This window comes from Aethina tumida, chromosome 1, assembly GCF_024364675.1.
Source record: "Aethina tumida isolate Nest 87 chromosome 1, icAetTumi1.1, whole genome shotgun sequence".
In the NCBI taxonomy this organism is placed as follows: domain Eukaryota; kingdom Metazoa; phylum Arthropoda; class Insecta; order Coleoptera; family Nitidulidae; genus Aethina; species Aethina tumida.
In genome coordinates this window covers 17,319,587-17,340,672 of record NC_065435.1, presented here as the reverse complement: position 1 = coordinate 17,340,672, position 21,086 = coordinate 17,319,587, and the positions used below count along the sequence as shown (strand labels likewise).

At 30.4% G+C, this 21,086-nt stretch overlaps 1 protein-coding gene across 6 annotated transcripts; it reads right to left on the bottom strand.

Moving 5' to 3' along the window:
• Positions 1-42: 42 nt before the first annotated feature.
• Positions 43-21,086, bottom strand: LOC109600638 (nuclear factor 1 X-type). Of its 6 annotated transcripts, none has more exons than XM_020016810.2 (9): positions 20,167-21,086; positions 13,478-13,633; positions 12,949-13,324; positions 10,832-10,897; positions 5,587-5,688; positions 5,376-5,531; positions 4,956-5,146; positions 4,556-4,894; positions 43-3,935 (listed from the first exon to the last, which is right to left on the bottom strand). In XM_020016810.2, exons 1-9 carry the CDS (start codon positions 20,245-20,247, stop codon positions 3,561-3,563), a joined length of 1,842 nt encoding a protein of 613 aa, XP_019872369.1. In that variant the 5' UTR covers positions 20,248-21,086; the 3' UTR covers positions 43-3,560. The 6 variants fall into 6 exon arrangements, with proteins under 6 accessions (XP_019872369.1, XP_019872371.1, XP_019872370.1 ...); XM_020016812.2 differs by having other exon boundaries at positions 20,378-21,086; XM_020016811.2 differs by having other exon boundaries at positions 20,114-20,236.

Below are 21,086 nucleotides of genomic sequence, written 5' to 3'. Positions count from 1 at the left end.
GTTTAAGGGATATTTTTGAGAGAGGTAATAAAAATCAACAAGTAATTAAATAAACCCTCTGATTTAATTCTTAAAATTAAACATTAATTGTTAAGCTTTATGTGTTCCTGTAATAATAATAATGATAACTACTTTTCGTATAAACTCGTTTAACAATTGAATCAACAATATCATGGCACTGAATAAATATCACCTGTTTCTATAAGTCTATGAGTAGAAAACAGTTTTTCATTATTTATTTATAATATAACTGAATATTAAATATCTATAATACCAAGTCAATAGATCAGTATTCTTTTCTTGAAGTATAATATACTAAAATATGTTTTACTTTTATATTTTTAATATAACATTAGCAACAAATTAATACTAAACATTATAAAGTAATATATCACACTTTTTTGTACAAAAAATATTTTATACGATAACATATAAGAAACATAGCACAAAATTATGTATAAAAGTTAGTAAAAATTATTGTCATATTACCTAATCTAATTCAACAGTAATTGGAGATGCATCATATTTAATCCATTCATATTCAGTTAACTAAGCGTATATATAAATTAAAATAGAATATTAGTTATCATTTTCGCGCCGAACTATATATATAATAAATATTATTAAAACTCTAAATTGGACCAAGTTATAGAGTTTTAATTATCATTAATTAAATATGATGCACGTTCAAGATTTTAGTATTAAACTTCTAATTAAAATAATGAAATCTCGTCTCGCAAGATTCGTAAGTATTCCAAAATCTATTAACTTGTATTAATTTGGGAAGCGATAGGGTTTAAACAAATATACAGAGTGTCCAGCAGAGCAAAATGTGTCCTTATAGGAGCGGAGGGAGTAGGTACATCAGTCAAAGTCACTATGATTTTTAAGTGACTAGAATAGTATGTATGAATGGAAAAAATTGGATCAACTGAACCTGAGGACCTTACTGACCTATTTTAGTTCCATTTTTCGACTGTGGCTGTTTAAAGATATTCAATCACAGACGACTTTACACCAATATTTAAATTTCTACGGTACAAACATCTCAACAAATACCTCTAACACCCTGTACATTTAGTTTTTTATTAAGTATATATAGTTTGTTAAGTATCATATATATATTACGTAACACTTATAGGTAAATATACTTAAATATTACTAAAACGCCTCTAATTTCTAATTAAAACATTTTAATGCATCAGTTCTTTAGTCTAAGCACAATATTTTCCTTCCTAAAATTTAAGAATAAGCGTATATAATATTTAATTGCTTTCATGTATTTAAATTTTAGAATAATTTAGAAATATCTTCTAAATGTTATTGTCGTTTATTATTAATAAAGGAATGTCAAGTTTAATACTGAATCTAGGCAGTTTGATCAAGAAATTTCCTCTATATACGTAATTAGTTAACTAAAACATAATTGTCCAAATGAAAATAAACGCAAATGTTATGCAGTATGAACATGTATCTCTTCTCTGTAGTAACGCGATCCGACATTATTGTTGTTGTTGTTGTTGTTTATCTTTCTCATTTTTTCATTTTACACTAAAATCTAAGCACTCATCTGAGATACATATATTTACTAATAGTTTTTCGACGTAAGAAATTTAATAAAATAAAATAAAATATCTGGTAACTGATATTAAAATGATCGTCACTTATTAACAAAACTAAAATTTCGATGGCTTACATATTATGTTTAATTTGAATAGATAGATGAAACTGGAATTAACTGTACACTGTGCTGTAACTGTATGTTACAAATTGTCTCAAGAGATATTTTATTTAATTTTAGTAAATAATAATATATTTGGATGCAAATTATTTTTAGTTAATAATAATTGATTTGATTAAAAAAACTAATAATAAAGGTTAATTAATAATCATATGATTATATATGTCCACAATAAAAACATAGTATACATTATGAACACAATTTTGTAAAATATCTCGAGAGTTTTCTGGAAATGAATATGCATCAAAGTCGTTGACACAACACAACTGTATCGAAATTTTAGTGCCTACCTAGGTGACTTGTCTAATTTTCTTTTAAAATGTTTCTTTTGTTGTAATCATAATAAATAAACAAATGTGTTTGGATTCTTTTCAAAGAGCTACATGTAAATATGCTTTTCAATTTTTAAAATATTTTACTATAAACATTTGTCATTTTATTATTTTTATAATAGGTAATTTAAAAAGGCACTTCAATTGGCAAATTTAAATCTAGCGCTATAAAGAGTCTTGCCAAAAATTTGTTTATTTATTTAAAAAATACAATACATAATAAGATTTGTATTGAAACCCTATTACCCTGTAAATATCTTTTACAATATTTTTAATGAAGTTGTGTTAGTTGAACTATGTTATAATTTTGTGTTTATGGGCATTTAATTAGCCTATGCCTACGACTTCAGATGTACCCATTAAACAGTATTAATTAATTAGTTAATTAATTAATTAATTAGATACAATATACAAATCGAAATGAATTGAATTTTAATCGAATTGAATTTGAATTGAATTGAATCGAATTGAATTTGAATTTGAATTGAATCGAATTGAATTTGAATTTGAATTGAATTGAATTGAATTGAATTGAATTGAATTGAATTGAATTGAATTGAATTGAATTGAATTGAATTGAATTGAATTGAATTGAATTGAATTGAATTGAATTGAATTGAATTGAATTGAATTGAATTGAATTGAACTGAATTGAGATATATGGAGAGATGTATATACCGTGTGATTCTAGTTTTGTACAATGTATATAAATAAATAAATAAATAGCATAAGTGTTGGTGCAGCTGGCAACTCACATTATGTTATTGAGCTAGCGTGAGAAAGCTCCTTTGTCCTTTTATAACTAGGCTACATTATCAATATTATTGTAATACTAAGGCACAAACCCAGCTCTTTGCTTGTTTACGCAACAAGCACTTTTGTGGAAGACAAGCACCGCTGGATAGTCTACCCAACTTAGGAACGGAATTGAAACTAACGTTACTGTTGTAATCCGAAATTTAAATGTACCCATCATTATCTGAATGTGTCGATGTAGATAACGAAGTCACATTTATTTAATCGGACCTTTCGCACAGCCTTCTTGGCACTGATCACTATAGTCTACTTTTAGTTAAGGTACATACGGCAAGAAATAAAACATTTACCAAAATTTACATATTCTAATAATAATAAGTTTGAAGATAATTTTTACATGCATTTCTATCCCAAAGGCCAAAGGCCAAAGCCCAAAGCCCAAAACCCAAGTGTACATTGTTCGCGGTTAGTAGTTCAATTCAATAATCAATTTACTTTATATTTTATAAATGTAATAATTATCTTCATGATACCGTCAACTATTTATTATACATTATATTTTGTATGAATGTTTTAAGTTTATTTCTATCTACTTGAGCAGTTTCTACCGTACCAAGGTACGCATTAACCTATCAAAATCCAACATAACATCACACGTAAATTGACAAGAAAGCTGCATTAATGATAGTTAAGGCAGTTTTTTGTTGCTTTATATAGGTTTTCGGAAAAAATTACGGCGACTTTTGAGCAGGTAATTGATCTGATTCCCGATTCGAAGTATTTTCTAAAGGGTCACCTGCTTGAAAAAATCTATCAGCATCACACATTAAGTTTGCACTATTACAACATGGTCCAGCGTTTTCAGACGAGGGAGCCACTGACGCTGTTGTTGAGTCATCCATGAGGATAATTGTATTGGATTCGGCACTTGGTGGATGAGAAATCATGAAATCATCTTGATCTAGTGTCAAAAGCGACGTTCCCCACCTAGGTATGCTATTGGAACGTGGAGTACCTCTCGGCGTGTTGACAGTTGGAGAATACATACTCAGATTTGTAGGGCTGATAACGCCAGACATCGCTGTCACATTTGGATAACCGAAAAGCTGTAACAAAATAACATATCTAAGTAAGATTTTGAACGTATTTCTCAAGATTTTATAATACTCCAAGGCTGATTAAAATGTGACAAACAAACTAAAAAATACCTGTATAAATACAATTATCAATATGCATACAGGCAATTAATACAGAAAAAAGTAAATATTTCAAGATTTTTTAATACTCTATGGTTGTACATAACATAACATCATCAATCAACATATTCATTTCTAAACAATAACATGATATTTTCTTTCTGAAGAATACAACTGTATGCAACTATTACGGACTTGGCACATAACTATGACAGAAACCTAGTACATAGTAGAATTTGTCCAATGATGTTCAATGATTTCTCATCTATCAATGTATTGTCCTTTCTACTTCTGGATCCGGATCTGGATCTATAGACATGTGCGCATTGTTCATCTAGACCGTGTTAATTATTAATCGTATAAAATGAAATAATTAAATGAACTTCTTCTCTTACATTAATTAACATTGGAAATAAGATAAATGTTAATATGTACATGTACATTTGAAAAAACATTAAATATTATTAAAGTGAATACCAACCACTTGTGAGTATTTAAAAAACCTTGAGGAAAATTTACACACTACCAACATGTCCCGGTTGACCATGAAAATGGTTAAATGAGTAGTCTCTACTTGGCGAATATGGACTACTACTGGGCACTGAATGTCTCTGTGATGGAGATTTCCTTCGGTCGTGACTTCCGGGACTTTGTGGTGGTGAAGAGCTGATTTCAGGTACTTCGTCTGCCGTTGATGTTTCGCTGCATGGCGGCGTGATACTCGCTGGCGGTGAATTGGTCCCACTCATTGTCACATCCCCAGTTGAACGGATAATAGCGACCGGACGAGCCATTGGAGGTAAAGGTGGCGGCGGAAGCATCGTAGGGAAGTATTGCGATTTTGGACTTCGAGATAAATTTGATTGAATCTGAAACAAACGGTAAATTGCTTTACTGAAAAATTTTTTCGGTTCTCTTCAGGAACCATACCTGTGCGTTTTGATTACTGTCGGTTTCTTGGCAAACGAAGGTTACAAAATCAGAAAGCGTGTCATGACCATTTTCTGGGTATTTTACTGCGTTTTGATGGTGATGTTGAGTTTCTGGACTATGTTGATAAAATAGTGAACTTGGACTAACTTGTGAACTAGAAGATACCAAACTTGTATTCTGGGGAATTGCTGAAAAATAACGAAAAAAGAAATATAAGTTTAATGAGTTTAATAGAATTTAGCTCAATATTGTTTTTCAAGAGAAGAATCTTCGAAATTCGACTAACGGCTTTTGATAGGATACTACTTCTTTGTTAATATTTAATATATTCAATTCAATTAATTTGCAATATTTAGGAAAGATTATTATTAACTATTAATAAATATAATGATTGATGAATAATATTTTAGTACTTACAATAAGTTGCCGATACGACCATTGTATCAACAGAGGTCGATCTGTTGTCTATTACATGTCCTTGTTCTGAATAATTGTTACAGTAGTATGCAGGTTGTTCTAATTTTACATTATTCATATTTGGTTGGGAATCCGACAATTCATGTAATATTGAGGCTACAACAATAAATAATTAGTATTAGGTTCATTTTATGGATTATCTTAAAATTACATTTCGATAACTTCCACAACTCCTTTGACGAAAATACTCCTGTCGCTAATATTATGTCATTACATATTACCCCATTGTAAGGATTGTGGGTGTATCCTGCAACTGAAAATTATTTTTTTTTCTTTAAATTTTCAGTGGACGCATTTACCAAAGTATTATTATTCTATATGGTATAAGTAAAACGAAAATACGTTGCTTGTAGTATGATATAATCACAGAGTAAAGGTTAAGGCTTTTGTGACCATTGACGAAGTTTGTTGGAGTTATTTCTTGACGTTTCGCTAGCACGAGTAGTTAAGATCTTCATGAGGTCTTATTTGGTTCGTGTCACTTTGACATTTGATTGTCGACTAAATAACAATTTAGACAACTGATGTTCTAGAAATTTCGTTCTGTAAGCTTGACCGTTCTTATCTGCTTAACGATTTTGGTGCTTTGAGCACTGATATTTTATCAAGCTTGAATGTTTCTTTTTTTCTGTTGAAATTGTTTCCGAGTTTATGGATTTCAATTTCGTCCCTAATCATTCTGTTGTGATATCCAGTTGTCGAAGCAAGCAATAGTGTATCTTTATGAATTTTATCTTATTATTAATCTTCCTTGTTGGTATAAAAACAGTATGGATGTTACGTTTTAATAAGATTTTTACACCGATAGCTAACCTGAAGAAATGTCGTTCTTGCAAAAAGTCGAAACTTTGCCATTACTCCTCGTGAAATACCGGTAGATGATATAATTACCAACACTGAGGCTGCCATTAGAACTTTACCAGAAAATGTAGCCAAGAAATTCGTATGGAAACTTATCCTAATGAAACCCAAGCCACTGACAAGCAATTTATGTATGGAGTGCAGACCGATAAGTACTCTGGATAAAATTATCATAGTTCTCCGAGCAGATGCAACAGTTATAATGAAATCCGAGGATTACAAAAACAAGAGAGCTGAAGAACTACTGGACCCGACAAGCTATCGAGAACTAACCAATCTCTTAATAAAGAAATCATCCATGGCAGCAGATATTCAAAAACAATTAATAAAATCAGAAGCGCTTCCATCTTGCCCAAAATACATAGGATAATGTACCACTCCGACCCATCGTTAGTACTCCTGGATCACCAACGTATAACTTAGCTAAGTATCTTACCAGATTGGTACAACCTCATGTTGGAAACACCCCAACCTTTATCAAATATTCCACTCACTTTTTTAAGATATTAAAAGGATTACATCTTGATGTAGAAGATAGACTGACCAATTTCGATGTAGTGTCACTTTTCACTAAAGTTCATGTCAATGAATCCTTAAACATGATAGAAATGTTCCCTCCAGATATAGTGGAACTCTTCCGTACGTGCTTTACTGAAAGCTATTTCGTTTGGAACAACAAATTCTACGAATAGACTGAAGGATTAGCAATGGACAGTTCCCTTAGTCCAGTGATCGCCAATTTCTTTATGGAAAAATTTGATCAAAAAGCGATTGAGACTTCCAGACACAAACCTTCTGTTTGGTATCGTTACGTGGTTGATACTTTCGTGATATGGAAATATGAAATTGGAGAAGAAGAACAAATACCTTTTTTGGATGTCCTAGTAAAGTGTGGGTGAACATTTAGACCACACAGTATACCGAAAACCTATACACACTGATCGGTATCTATATAAACTATCTAACCATCATCCTAGTCAAAAACACTAACCGAACGAGCCAAAAGGAGTTCTGCCACACACTACCTCGCTGAAGAACAAGAACACTCAGAAATAACAAACGCTCAGAAATAAGACGCACAATGAGATGTCATACTTATAATAAAGATCTACCTAGTCAGTCCACGATTGGTAAAGCTTCTCTCTCATATATATGTAAAGTTACCGATAGAATTGGAAAAATCTTATTAAAACATAACATCCATACTGTTTTTATACCAACAAGGATGATTCAACACAGTCTCAAATCTGCCAACAGGAGAGACCACCAAACAGCTTCTGGGATATACCGCATCCCATGCTCTTGTGGGAAAGTATACATTGGTACTACAAAACGTTCAATAGGAACCAGGATTAAGGAACACAAACCAAACTGTAAACTAAGACAATCAGACAAGCCTGTTGTAGCTGAACATGCACTGTTAGATAGAAATCATAAGATAAAATTCCAAGATACACAAATATTGCCTCGATAACTGAATATCACAAGAGAATGATTAGGGAAGCAATTGAAATCCATAAACACGAAAATGACTTCAACAGAAAAGAAGAAACATCGAAGCTTGATAAAATATGGACACCAGTGCTCAAAAACACCAAAATCACTAAGCAAATAAGAACGGCCAACGAAGAGAACGAAATTTCTAGAACATCAGTTGTCTAAATTGTCATTTAGTTGTCAATCAGATGTCAAAGTGACACGAACCAAATCAGACCTCTGAAGATGCCAACCGCTCGTGCTAGCGAAACGTCAGAAAATAATTCCAACAAACATCGACCTATAAACCCGAACAACTATAAATATAATCACAGAGTATTCTGTGGTTAGTATTATGATTATGCTACTTATCAGATAAATAATATTTGAGATATTTCATAAATATTATTATCATTTTTCAATGATTTAATTATATATTATTGTTTTTGTATATCAAGCTTTTAAAATAGTTGCAATCGGAGTATAATAATTCGATATTACTTGTAGTCGTATAAGCTATTTTCTTTAATAATAATTTATTTGTAATAAATTTTAGTTTATAATCATAAAAAGCTACCAAATGAGAGGATTTAACCCATACTTAGTTTTAATGCATCACATAATTTTTTGGAATTATTTATTTATTTATTTATATTATTTAATTTTTTGAAAAATTCTTTTAGTTTTCCATATTATGGAATAACGTTTTAGTTTCGACTTAAACTTGTATAATAGTTTATTGTGGTAGAATTAGATTTCGTAGGTTCTTTCGTGATATATGATACACTAAATAATAACAGTAAGGATTATTTTAATGTTTGTTTGTATGTGCTCTATTCTGCGCTTTTGAAAAAATGGATACCCGCACCCTGAGATGTCGAGGCGATGTTCGCCTGCAAGATGTTTACCCAGTGGCGGACTAAGGCTAAAACGGGCCTTAGGCAACATTGTAATTCCGGGCCTACTTTTCAATTATGACGCATACTTTGCGTTTGGTAGTTTGGTTTTAAAACATATAGTATGTAATTCTATTTAATTATCGGATTCCAAGAAAAAAAGGAAAAAGTTATATTGTCTTTTTTCTCATTATTAATTTTGCAAACTCGTCAATTAGTTTGTCATAGTTATTTAACAACTCTTTTTTATATAAACTATTTAATTTTTGCCTAGTCTATGTGGGTTTTAAAATTTTTTTTATTCTGGCCATTACTGAGAATGATCTTTCACTGCCTGCATTGCTTATTGGAAGGGTTAAATAAATTCTCAAAATTATGTTTAAATTAAGGAATGTTGCAATAATATTATTTTCCTAAATAAATGACCACATGGATACAGGCGAAATAACATTTTCTTTACTCATAAAAGTCTTAAATTGTAATACTTCATTTTTCAGTTCTGCTAGGTTTAAATTTTGTTCATAACATTTTAATTCCTCTATTGAAGAGTCACTAACAACAATATCATGAAAAATTGTTTTGATTTTATTGTTAATAGTTTTATATCGCTCAGATCTTTTTTAATGTTGCTAATTAAAGAATCACATACATCAAAAAAAATATTAACTTGCCACTGAATCTTATTTCATGTTCTGGAATTTCATCATGAAATAGTTTTCGTATTTTCTGCCGTTTTATATCATCAGTATATGCAATATCGTTAATTTTTCTTGCTTCTTTTTCTAAATTGTCAAAATCATCTCTAACAGTTTGTATGAAATCTATCAATGAATCATATATTAAACTATTTAGGGATTCGTCTTTTTGTTGGAGAGTCTTGTTTGGAGCATCTATTTTCTCTAAAATCTATTCCTTGGGACCTTGTTAATGGTTTTTCATCTTTGTTTGAGGAAAAATGACGTAAACAATGTTTAATTTCTTCATAATTTTTCTTTAAGGATTTCACAGCATCGGAACGAGCAGACCACCTGGTGTCACAATTAGGTTTAATACTCAAGTGTTTGCTCTTACAAAATTGTTGTAATGCATTTCACCTATGTGTAGAACTTGAAAAAAATACGTATAATTCCTGAATGATATTGAAAACAATGGTCATTTCCATACAACTTTCGGCAGCAGCATTTCCAATTAAATTTAATGAATGACTTGAGCATGGTAAAAAATGGACAGAAAAATAATGTTGTTTTATTCTGGATTGGAGTCCCTTATATTTACCTGACATGTTAAACGCATTATCATAACTCTGTTCCCGACAGTTAGTGATATCTAAATCTATATTATTTAAAAATTCTAAAATAACTTTCTTCAAGTTTTCACCAGTATGAGAAAATATAGGTAGAAATCCCAAAAATCTTTCTTGGAACAAGATACCGAATATTGAGGGTCAGCTGATCTACATGAGATATATCAGGTGTTGAATCATTAATTAGAGAGTAAAATTAGGCTTTCATTAGCGTTTTTTGTTTGGAAAATGATTTATAGACGTAACAGTATAATAAGTTGTTGGTTTCAGTATAAGCCAACTAATCTCTGTCAACTTCTTCCCCGCTATTAATTAATCTGAAGTGATTTATTTTGACCCTTCGTTGCGTAGAATAGATAATGATTCCAAAGATCCATTTATTGATTTTAGTGGATTTTTTATACAATATATCTTATATAGTCAACTCTATCAATCAACGATTCAGGAATACCCATAATTTGAGTACGATTCAGGAATAATTATGAATATCACGTTTTTCTGTTAAATAAAAATTAATTATAAAAATTAAAAACCTAATTTTCGGGCCCCAAAAATTACGGGCCCTAGGTACGTGCCTAGGTTGCCTAGGCCTTAGTCCGTCACTGCTGTTTACCCCTAATGGAGTATTCCTATTGTTAAACTGTGATAAAAAAATAAGAAATTTCTTAAAATACAACATATGCAATTTTAATATGTACTAAATAGTTTGCTTCCTACATATATTCTAATTTACTTTCAGATTAAAAATTAATTAAAATTATTAGAAACCAAATGGGTCGAATTATTTATTGTTTTGTTTGTTTGTTTATTAATACCTTAAACCCTCCCGATGATATATAACAAATTAATATTAGACTTACCTTTGCTTTTCCTTTCATCTTCTTTTTTATTATTATTATTGTTATAACAAACGCCACTTAAAATTTCTGAAAAAAAAAAATAATAAATTTAGTAAGAATATTACGTACATTTATGAATGTTTTTCTGTATATGATCGATTTGAAATTTTGTATTTGCAGTAAGTTAATAACTTAACTAGCGTATCAGAATTTATAAAAAAGAACATAATAAATAATAAGGTGTTTAATAAATTAATATAAACATATCAAATGTCGTTGTTGAGTTTATAGAAATATCGAATTTTTTGATAAGAAACACTGAAAGAATAGCTTTTTGGAATTGTATATAATACATTAAATAAATCGTTCATAACTCGCTAGCAACTAGCTAGCTTTTAACGAGGAAACACAAGATTACATTTAGAAAACATGATGTTCACATCGTACTAGATAATGTGACTCATATTTTGAATAAGAATTGTTTTTTCATTAAATAAATAATTTCTTGAGAACTCCTTTTTATTTTATTTTTAACATTCATACTGCCATAGAAAATCAGACTAGACTAGGCAGTCAACGTATATAATTCAATTAAAAGCAAGATAAATGATTCATCAATATTCTTATAATTAGACACCGAGATTACAACACAATTTTATATATCATTGGTAGAAAGTAGAGCAACTTAAATAATTTTTGTCCCGGTTATATTCAAAAAAATATATATTGAATATTAACTTCCCTTTATAAATTTAACAATTACATAGTTAAACAATAAAAAAAATAAAGAGTTTAATTTTACTAGTTATTATTTGTTTTGGGCTGGCAAAAAGCAACATATGCTATTTAAAGTTTTATTACTACAAATAATTTGTCATTAGTATTTTAATTAATTCTACACTAATATATTGTAAAATTTCCATTATTATGAATAATTTCCAAACATTTTTTTCATAGAAAGCAACAGATGGTCAATAATATTTGAATCCATATTTTGCCAGACCTCTTGCAGAACCCTGAATAAATATTATTGATAACTATAATTTTTGTGTTTTATTTTGTTGTTCACTATCTCCCATAAGTTTTCAATGGATTTTAGATCGGGAAATTGACATTCATAACATTAATTTTTTCCCTTAAAAGCCACTGATTCAAATACTTTGAAGTGTGCTTCGGGTCATTATCTTGTTGAACATAAAGTTCCAGTGGCATATTTTTATCTGAATACGGTACCATGTTGTTCCTCAATATTTGTTTATACATAAAACGATCCCTGATACCGTCTATTCAAAGGAAAAGATCCATTACAAATACCGAAAAGCAGCCCCATACCGATCTGACGCAGGGTTTAATAGTGAGTATTGTAAACTTTCGGTTAAACTTTTCATGAATAGGTCGCCTTACAAAATCCCATCACTGCTAACCAGATTAAACTTGACTTAATCACTCCAGATCGGTCGTTTCCAATCATTTAAAGCCAAGTGTTAAAAGGGACCTGGTAAACTCAACTCTGCCTCGCATGTTCTTCTTGTAGTAATTAATTCCAAGTTGTGTCTCAAGTATACCTTTTATTTTTCTGTAACTGAGGAAAAGATCTCTTTTGGAGTATGATAAAATTTATTTATCCTGAAGCCTGTTGGTCTTTCTTGGTCTTCCAGGTTAACTTTTTTACCACATTACCAAATCTTGAAAATTGTCGTAAAACAGGCGTTACAACCGAGCGATATTGATTTTTCTCTCATCGGAGTGAGAAAACGATATAATCCGTGATTTTAATTCGGAAGATTATTTCTTTCCACGAGGCATTATGTTAACTCAGTTTACTTTGGTGTATACTGTAAAACTAAAAATTATTGTGGATTTTGTAGAAATTAGTGACATTTAGTAAAAAGTTGCTCTACTTTTTGCCAGCCAAATATTTAGTTTTTTGATTTGTAGCTAACAGAATTGTTTTTAATATAAGAAATATAAAATCATATTAGATTTGTATATATTTTTAAAGTTGCTCTACTTTCTGCTAATACTGGTGTGGAGCTCTCAAAGAAAATGTTAGAAAAAATATATAATTATAACATTTGTGTGTTGTGTGGGAAAAATGATGTTGGAAAAGGAATTATAAATATAGGGAGCATATTTACCGTGACTATTGATGAAATTAGCTAGATAGAGATCCAGTTCTCTAACGGAAACATTAATATGATATGGATTAACACATAAACCAGGTTGAGAACAATCTGGATTCTTCTCTAGTCGTTCACCATCAGTACTTTCAAGTGGTATTGCCTTAAATAATATCACCATAACGAGATCTAGTCGCCAGACTTTGTCAGCTTGTCTTAAACAGTCTATTCTACGCATTTTTCCTTTTTGATCAGGATTGGACAAAACACATACTGCAGGTCGTTTTCCTGTTATGCTAAGCACGAAGTCCTCTCTGCACTCCTGTGTGATGTCCTTCCGTAATTTACCGAGTAAACGAGATGCCCACTTTTGCTTAACCTCAGCCTTTTCATTCTGAAAATTAACATAATGCTAATGGTAATTAATAAAACGGTAGAAATACCTGAGATACATTATTGAATCTGAACAGAAGTCAAATAATTGTGCAATTCAATTTGTAAAAAATGTTTAAGATTACGCCTCAGTCTTGAGTATGATTAAGTTTACCTGTAAAGCTTCCTTGCACTGTCGCTCCTCCTCCAGTGACATCCGTTTTTCGTGTTTCTTGTAGTATTTTCTTTTAGCTGCTTGCAGGTTAAACCAGGTGTACGAGAAAGACTTGACAAAAGGCAGTAGAGCCTCAATGAACGGGTGGAACTCGTCCTTTAAATAGGATTTTATTAAGATTGATATAAGAAATAATATAAAATGTTAATTTAGACAATCAAGTATTAATAGTTCCCGTATTATTGAATCTTTGTTCGCTACCATATTTAGGTTATCAATTTAATAATAATTTTAAAAGAAATTATGCCCGTCTATTAGTCTATCGATCTATTGGTATATTGGTCTATTGGTAATCGGTACGTAACAAGGATGCAATATATACGTTGGTTATTTATGCTGCCTTTATACTTCAGAGTCAAGTCAGAATAGAGGCAACATTTATACAAATATCAAATCTCAATGAGCACAGCTATAAAATTCGCTTTTATAGACAGAAACTGAAATAATCTAACATAACATTATCTCATGATGAAAATAGAGATTATTTATTATTCATTGACATATATAACAAAAATTAAATTTTCTATGAATGTATGCATATGGGTCATTAAATACAATTAATAACACTATACTAGTAAACATATTCAACATAAATCACACATCACAATAGTCTAATCGCAGAAATATTTAATACAAAATATTGTCATTGATAAATATTATTTAAAAAGTATATGACACAGGGTGGTTTCTATGTGATATATCAAACATCACAAATCACAAATAGTATATTAATAGTTTATTTTTTTATTTATTTACTTATTTAATTGAAATTAAGTGAAAAACACAAAAATTGATAAGACAACATTCAGTATTTTAACAGTAAATTTTAGGGTAGTTATATAAAAACCAAGGAAAACCTTGAACAATGATTAAAATAATAGTATATCTTTAAAAACCGTTAATACATTTGTTTGAAATCATTTTCAATTAGTATTAAACTCATTAATTATATATAAATTTCATTCAACTCAAACGAATCTCTAAAAATTACAATTTTTAGGAATCACTACGCAAAATAAGAGTGGAATGTGACTCTCAAATAATGCATAATCCTTTGCTTTTTTAAATAAATGGTTTTGTTGTATTTAGTCTGTGCTTTCATTGTATAATGATATATACAGATCGTGAAACCAAATAATAATTTCAGTTTTCATCATGACCAATTCTATCATCAATAATCATGAATATGCTCAATTGGAAAGTTAAAATATGTTGAGATAAGATGATACTTTAATTAAAAAAATATAATATTTTTAAGCCCACTTCTTTTTTTATTACTGGTATATGCCATATTGCAAAAGTCAGCAACCCTATGAAGAAAAAATATCACACATTTTTTTAAATATGTTATGCTAAAAAATATACCAAAAATATTTATATATATAGTTAAAAGTTTGTTAAAAGGTTTTCAAATGGAATTAAGTAAATAAATTATAAAATAAATTGTAAGCTTCGATTTTCCTACAAAATGCCAAAACACAAAGGCTTCTAAAGTACATAGTAGAAATTTTCGGTTGATGAAATCAGAAACTACAAGCAAAATACAATAACATTTTGTAATGTCTAGTGGTTATGTTAGATTTTTCTTATATTCTTCTTATTTCTATAAAAGTGTCCATTTTAAAAGAAAAGTAGTGCTACTATTATTTTTCAAAATTAAATATGAGAAAATGACATTACGAAATTATCACATTTAATAAATTTAAAAATAAACCATCAATCCGATTCCATTATAACAATATCTGTATAGTAAACGCAACTAATTAGTAAAATTACATTATGTTAAGATTATATAAATTAAATAGTTTAGTTTTTCAATAAAAAATATTTATTATTTAAAATGTGGCTTGAATAAATATTAATGTCACTGTTATGATGATGATAATAAATAATTTAGTTGTCGAAGTCTTATTATGGTTTATTCTTAAATCATAAAATATTGACGACTTAATTCATGTCATTCAAAAGATTAATAATTTATAGATATTTTGGTGAGAAGAAAATACATTTTTAAAATTATTACGGTGTGTCTTCAATATAAAAAACATTCAAATCTATGAATGCCTTAAGTCATCATCAATAAAAGACTTTACAACTTAATCACGTAAGATATGCATGCACAAAAACATCAAATGCATTACACAAACAACATTAATATATAAACATTGATTTGATGCTGGCCGGTGAAGTATATACATATATGGGCAGATCCAAATACTTCAAAAAAATAACTCGAATCCAAGCCCGAAACCATAGTTGTTGGGGACATAACAGATTAATAGATTAACTTCCATAAAAATTTGAAGCAAATCGAAGTTTCAAGAAAAGGTTACAGCCATCTGAAAATAGCGATTTTTGAAAAATCGATCCGCTCTGGATGACCGTATAATAACGAAATCGAGACAATTAAGAAAAAATGGGCAGAGACAGAATTCACTTCCATAAAAAATATCGATTAACGTTAATAGCTGGAAAGAAGAGGGTTCACAGAGTAGAATGCCGTCTGAACGGAATCTCTAAGTTATATTGTTGAGTTGAAGTTGAGATACAAATTGTTGAATGTGACTAAAAAATTGACTTTTTTCAAATCGGGCTCAAATTTTCAGGACTATCTTTATTTCTGATGTGCTTTCAAGGAAAAAATCGGGGTCCAAATCGGACACCCACCCGCGCATACTTTTCTAGAAAAGTAATGGATCTGCCCATATATATATATATATATATATATATATATATATATTTATATATATTTATATAATGATATGTTGTCATCCTTGCATGTTATTGTATTTTGGTGATGGTGATTACTGCTTCAAAAAATACTCGTGTGAGCACAAAAAGTGACATTAACAAGTGAAACAAACATTTGTGAACGTTTCGAATGTTGTGTGACAAAAAAACAGAATTTGTGAATAAATTTATTTGGTACCAACTACTGATACTTGAACTGATAAATTTAGAGCCGAAAAAATATTCCTATCTGTCCTTGCTTTCATGGCTCTGAAAATGTTTTGATGCTGATATTGAGTCAGGCACGTCAGGCTTACAGAAATAATTTAAAAGACTTAATAAATGTATAATGAAGTGCATCATTAGATCAACTAACATTAAATGAACTTGTACAATTTTTCATGCCTCATATAGATATTAAAACTAGAGAGATTTATTTGTTTTATTTTGTGATAATTAATAATAATTTAAAGAAAAATATTTAATATATTCACATAAACATGTATAAATTTTTGAATTAGTTAAACAATTTTTAACAATTTTATTATGTGAAACTTCAACTGACTGAGATGAGGATGACAAATGACTTACTTGAAACTCAAAAACAAAAATATTATTTATTATTATTTACAACTATTCATTATTAATTATTTTGTTTTAATAATTCAGTTCACTAACCATAGCAATTACTCACTAGTTTGTTGATGAAAAATAAGGATCAATACAAAGCAAATTATTGTATTAATTATTACTATTACCTCCTTATCGAAAAAAGATATTGGTCTATGTCTAATAATCTAATTTAATGTTAGTATTTTTGAAAGACTAACTGAAGATTTCCGACCATGTGGCTTAATAATATCTATTTTTGTCACAAAAGTTATGTGAGCAGGTGTAAAATATGGTAGATCTCTATAGACGCATGCGCAACGAATAGTACAGTACTTTAGAACTTATAGTTGTCTTAATGGACTATGTATGACTCTAAATTACGGTATGTTTCATTAAGCCACGTGTTGGCAGACTGTCAATATTTTTATGTGTTTATATGCATTGCTTATTTCGATAGGATTTAGACATGAAAATAAAACAGTAACTTGGGTCATGCAAATCATTCTCTGACACTCTTTGGAATTTGACAGGAAACAATTTACAATGATGATTTTTCAATGAATTTTATAACTCTGTAGTGTCTATAGGTGACACATTTTCTCATATAAAAAGTATTTTTTTTCCAATTTTAAATGAAAGTTTGGCATCCCGGATCGTCATAATAATTTAAGTACGGAATTAGTTTTTTGACTTCTTAAATGGAATCTGAATATTTCTATGTATAGTTACTGTAGTATAGCTTACCTCTGTCTCTATAGAATATAAAACTTTATTCCATAAATCTTTATAATAAAATACTCACCCTACCTGATAGTTTTTTTATAGATATTTGGAGACAGCAAAAGATTTTTGAGTACAATATTAAAATTGACTGTACCCTTTACTATTAGCTAATTAAATTACACATACATAAAACACCTAAAGTAACAACAAGTTTTTTGTTTTCATAACTATTTGGTACTAAGTCGGAGTAAACTATAAATTTTATTCAAGGTATAAACGGATTTGGTAGTATGATATATTTTTTTGAATTATTTATTTGCAATAACTTATTTATGTGTTATATACAGAGAAACAAGAAAACTTTAAATAAAAACAAAAAATATTGTTACAAAAGATGTTCAAATTGTTGCCTTTCTTTAATTTGAAAACATCTTCATCAACCCGACATCTCGAGCTCTTTCATATATACATTAATTGAATTTAATTTAATCTTTTACAGATGTTATTTGCTGGAGCAGTACATTTGTTGCCTTTCGACCAAAGGAAAATCATTCATTGTGTTCTGCAGAAAATTTGGGTGTACTGCACCTAATGACTTGCCTGCACACTTCGTGCATGATACGAATAGTGCAACTGATGGTGCTCGAGAATTCTCCAAACAAGAGGAACATTACTTGTCTCCGAATTATCTTTTATCCATACTAGGATTTCTTCATCTGCTCTAAGACTAGATATAGATCTTGCTCAATCAATGAAGCTATATTGACGTTGGGCTTCGGTGGCAATTCCATTCATATGTTGATTAATTCCAACAACCGTGGCAAAAGAAAAGTTATAGATATAATAGGAAAGGGATGTATTATGTATTATGTAAGATTGCCTGATTGACACTTTTCATATTCGGCTACAAATTAAGTTTACGTTTTACGAAAGGTTCCAAAATTCTTTGCACAATGATGTACATATTTGATTTTTTTGCTCATGTTGAGTTCATACTATTACCTCTTCAAATATTTTACATTGAAAACTTGCAGTGTTAAGGTAGCCTTCAATTTATTTCTAACGAATCAAGTCTTCTTCTCGCTAAACTTATACTAGAACTTAAGCTAAACCATGGGAACTAAGCATAATTAAGCAAGGAGTTTATAAGAGAGCCAAGCTAAAAAACTTTAAATATTGATTCAATATTCAATAAGTTTGATCTATTTAATTTAATTTCCAATAATAAAAATTTAAGAAATATACGTGACATAGCTTAAAATTCAGTTGTTAGGAAATAACAAAAAATGAATCATATATTTAGGTTACTTAGCCTATGTATTTAATTTTGAACATTTTTTTTAATTTGAACGTTTTGTTTACGTCCAAAATTTAATAAATACAAATATAAAGAATTCTACATATGTTATTTTTTATATATGAGAGTCTGTCATCTTCTCCGATATTTTTTATATATAATATACAAGATGTTACTTCAAAAACAACGAATAGATAGATAGACAGAAAAAGGACGGAATTCTCCGTCACTGAAGTAAAATCGTATATTATTTCTAAGTGATAATCTAAAAATAAGTTAAGAATTGTTAAATATATAATAGAACTTGGTTGAGGTGGAAATATTTTCAAAATGTTCTGAACTTAAAGAATTTAATTATAGTCTGCTACAGCAGCAGCAGCAGTAACAGATCACACATACGTGCACTGAGTGGCCTTTGAACAACATCATGTTTCTGAGAAAGGACTGACTGTATTTACAATTGAGCTTCCAACATTATTGATAATATGAATAACCATTCTCAAAAATAACAATAATAAGAATAAAATTCGCAGACAAGTTTTGATTGTGCAGTTATAGGAAGGCAGACATAACAAATAACAGTAATGAATAAATGAATGTAAAGTAAAGTAAAATAAAAAATGAAACATGTCAACATCGAGAGCCGAATCGCAGGCAGGCTATGCACTCTGCACAATTTTATCATCCTAGGAAAACAACATATAACATATATTTGTTTTTACTTTACTTGTTGGAATCTTGTTGAAATCTCAATATATGAAAAGGGCGCACACATATTGTGCCGCGTCGTAACAAGTACACTGACATGCCATGCAATTATTTTAAGAAAATTGACAAAAATAATAATAATAAATTATTATAAGGACAACAACAATAGCAACAACAGTAACAACAACAATCAACAACAACAACGTAAAACAACTAATTAGAAATAAAATAAATTCTAAATGTTAAATGTTGAAAAAATCGTCGGAAAATATCAAAAAAGAAAGTTTTAAATTTGAATCTGAATCAAGTGGAAGGAAGATTTTGAGTAAATATTTTGAGTTCCTAGTATGATAAAATTGAGATTCGTGCTACGGTAAAGTTGTGAGTTCGTGAGGTAGAAAAGCTCAACTAGACCGCTTGCTGCTTGCTGAAGAGCTGGACAGCGAACAGTAAGTATACATTACAGTACAGAACAAAATAACACTCATGTTAATCATGTTAATTACATATCACGCATGACGGCGCGAGGGGAGAAGGGAAGGTAGCAGCGGGTAGGCACCTGTCCCGAGGACGGCGTCTGGAGGTACGAGGACACATCAGGCTCCACCATGCAGCTGCGCAACGTGTCGGGGATGAACATTCCTCAAGTCCGTCACCGTCACCGTCCAGCGGCACTAAACATGCTGCCGTCTCCCATAACCAAATAACCGAAACAACTCCACCACCACCAACTAGTACACCACTGAGTCCTGAGACCTCTTTGATTTCACCTTTGATCCTTCCTGTATAATGATGTTGCGCGTTACTCGTTACTGACGTTTTGACACGTTTAGATGTCGGCCGTGTTCCCGTGCTCCTGGCGTAGTCCAGTTACTGAATTTATCATTGATTTTGCTAGTCACTGCGCATTGCGGATAAACGAAACGAACGAAACGAACGAAACGAACCAAACAAGATGGTGATTTTTTTCAGGTCACGATATGTGGTGGATGTGGTGGAGTGTCTGTCAGTCATTAGAAAGATAATTATAACACTTACACAATATCGCGTAATTTTAAACCATATTTATAGAACAAGAACACGGAGAAACTGATTTGAAAACTGAATCGAGTGTAAATTTGAATTTGACTATGGCACATCACACCTATTGGTTCTATTGAACACGACACTGGCGAACGAACTAAGAAAATAGATCCACCGAAACGAAAATAGTTTGCAAATGTCTAGCCAGGCCAGGCAGACAACCGAACGATCGGGTGCCGATCTGTTTGTGTTATATTAGCGACGACGAGTTGCTCCCGCTCCCTTAATCCCGTTTGCTATTAATAAAGGGGCAGGAAACGTCGGCGCGACGCCGCGTAGACAATATATTTATATAATGCTACGACGGCTATAACGATCGCGACGACTAAGGCACCCGAATATCATCTGCCCGGGTGCACGGGTACACAACACACTTGTCCCGTTTCTCCCGTTTAT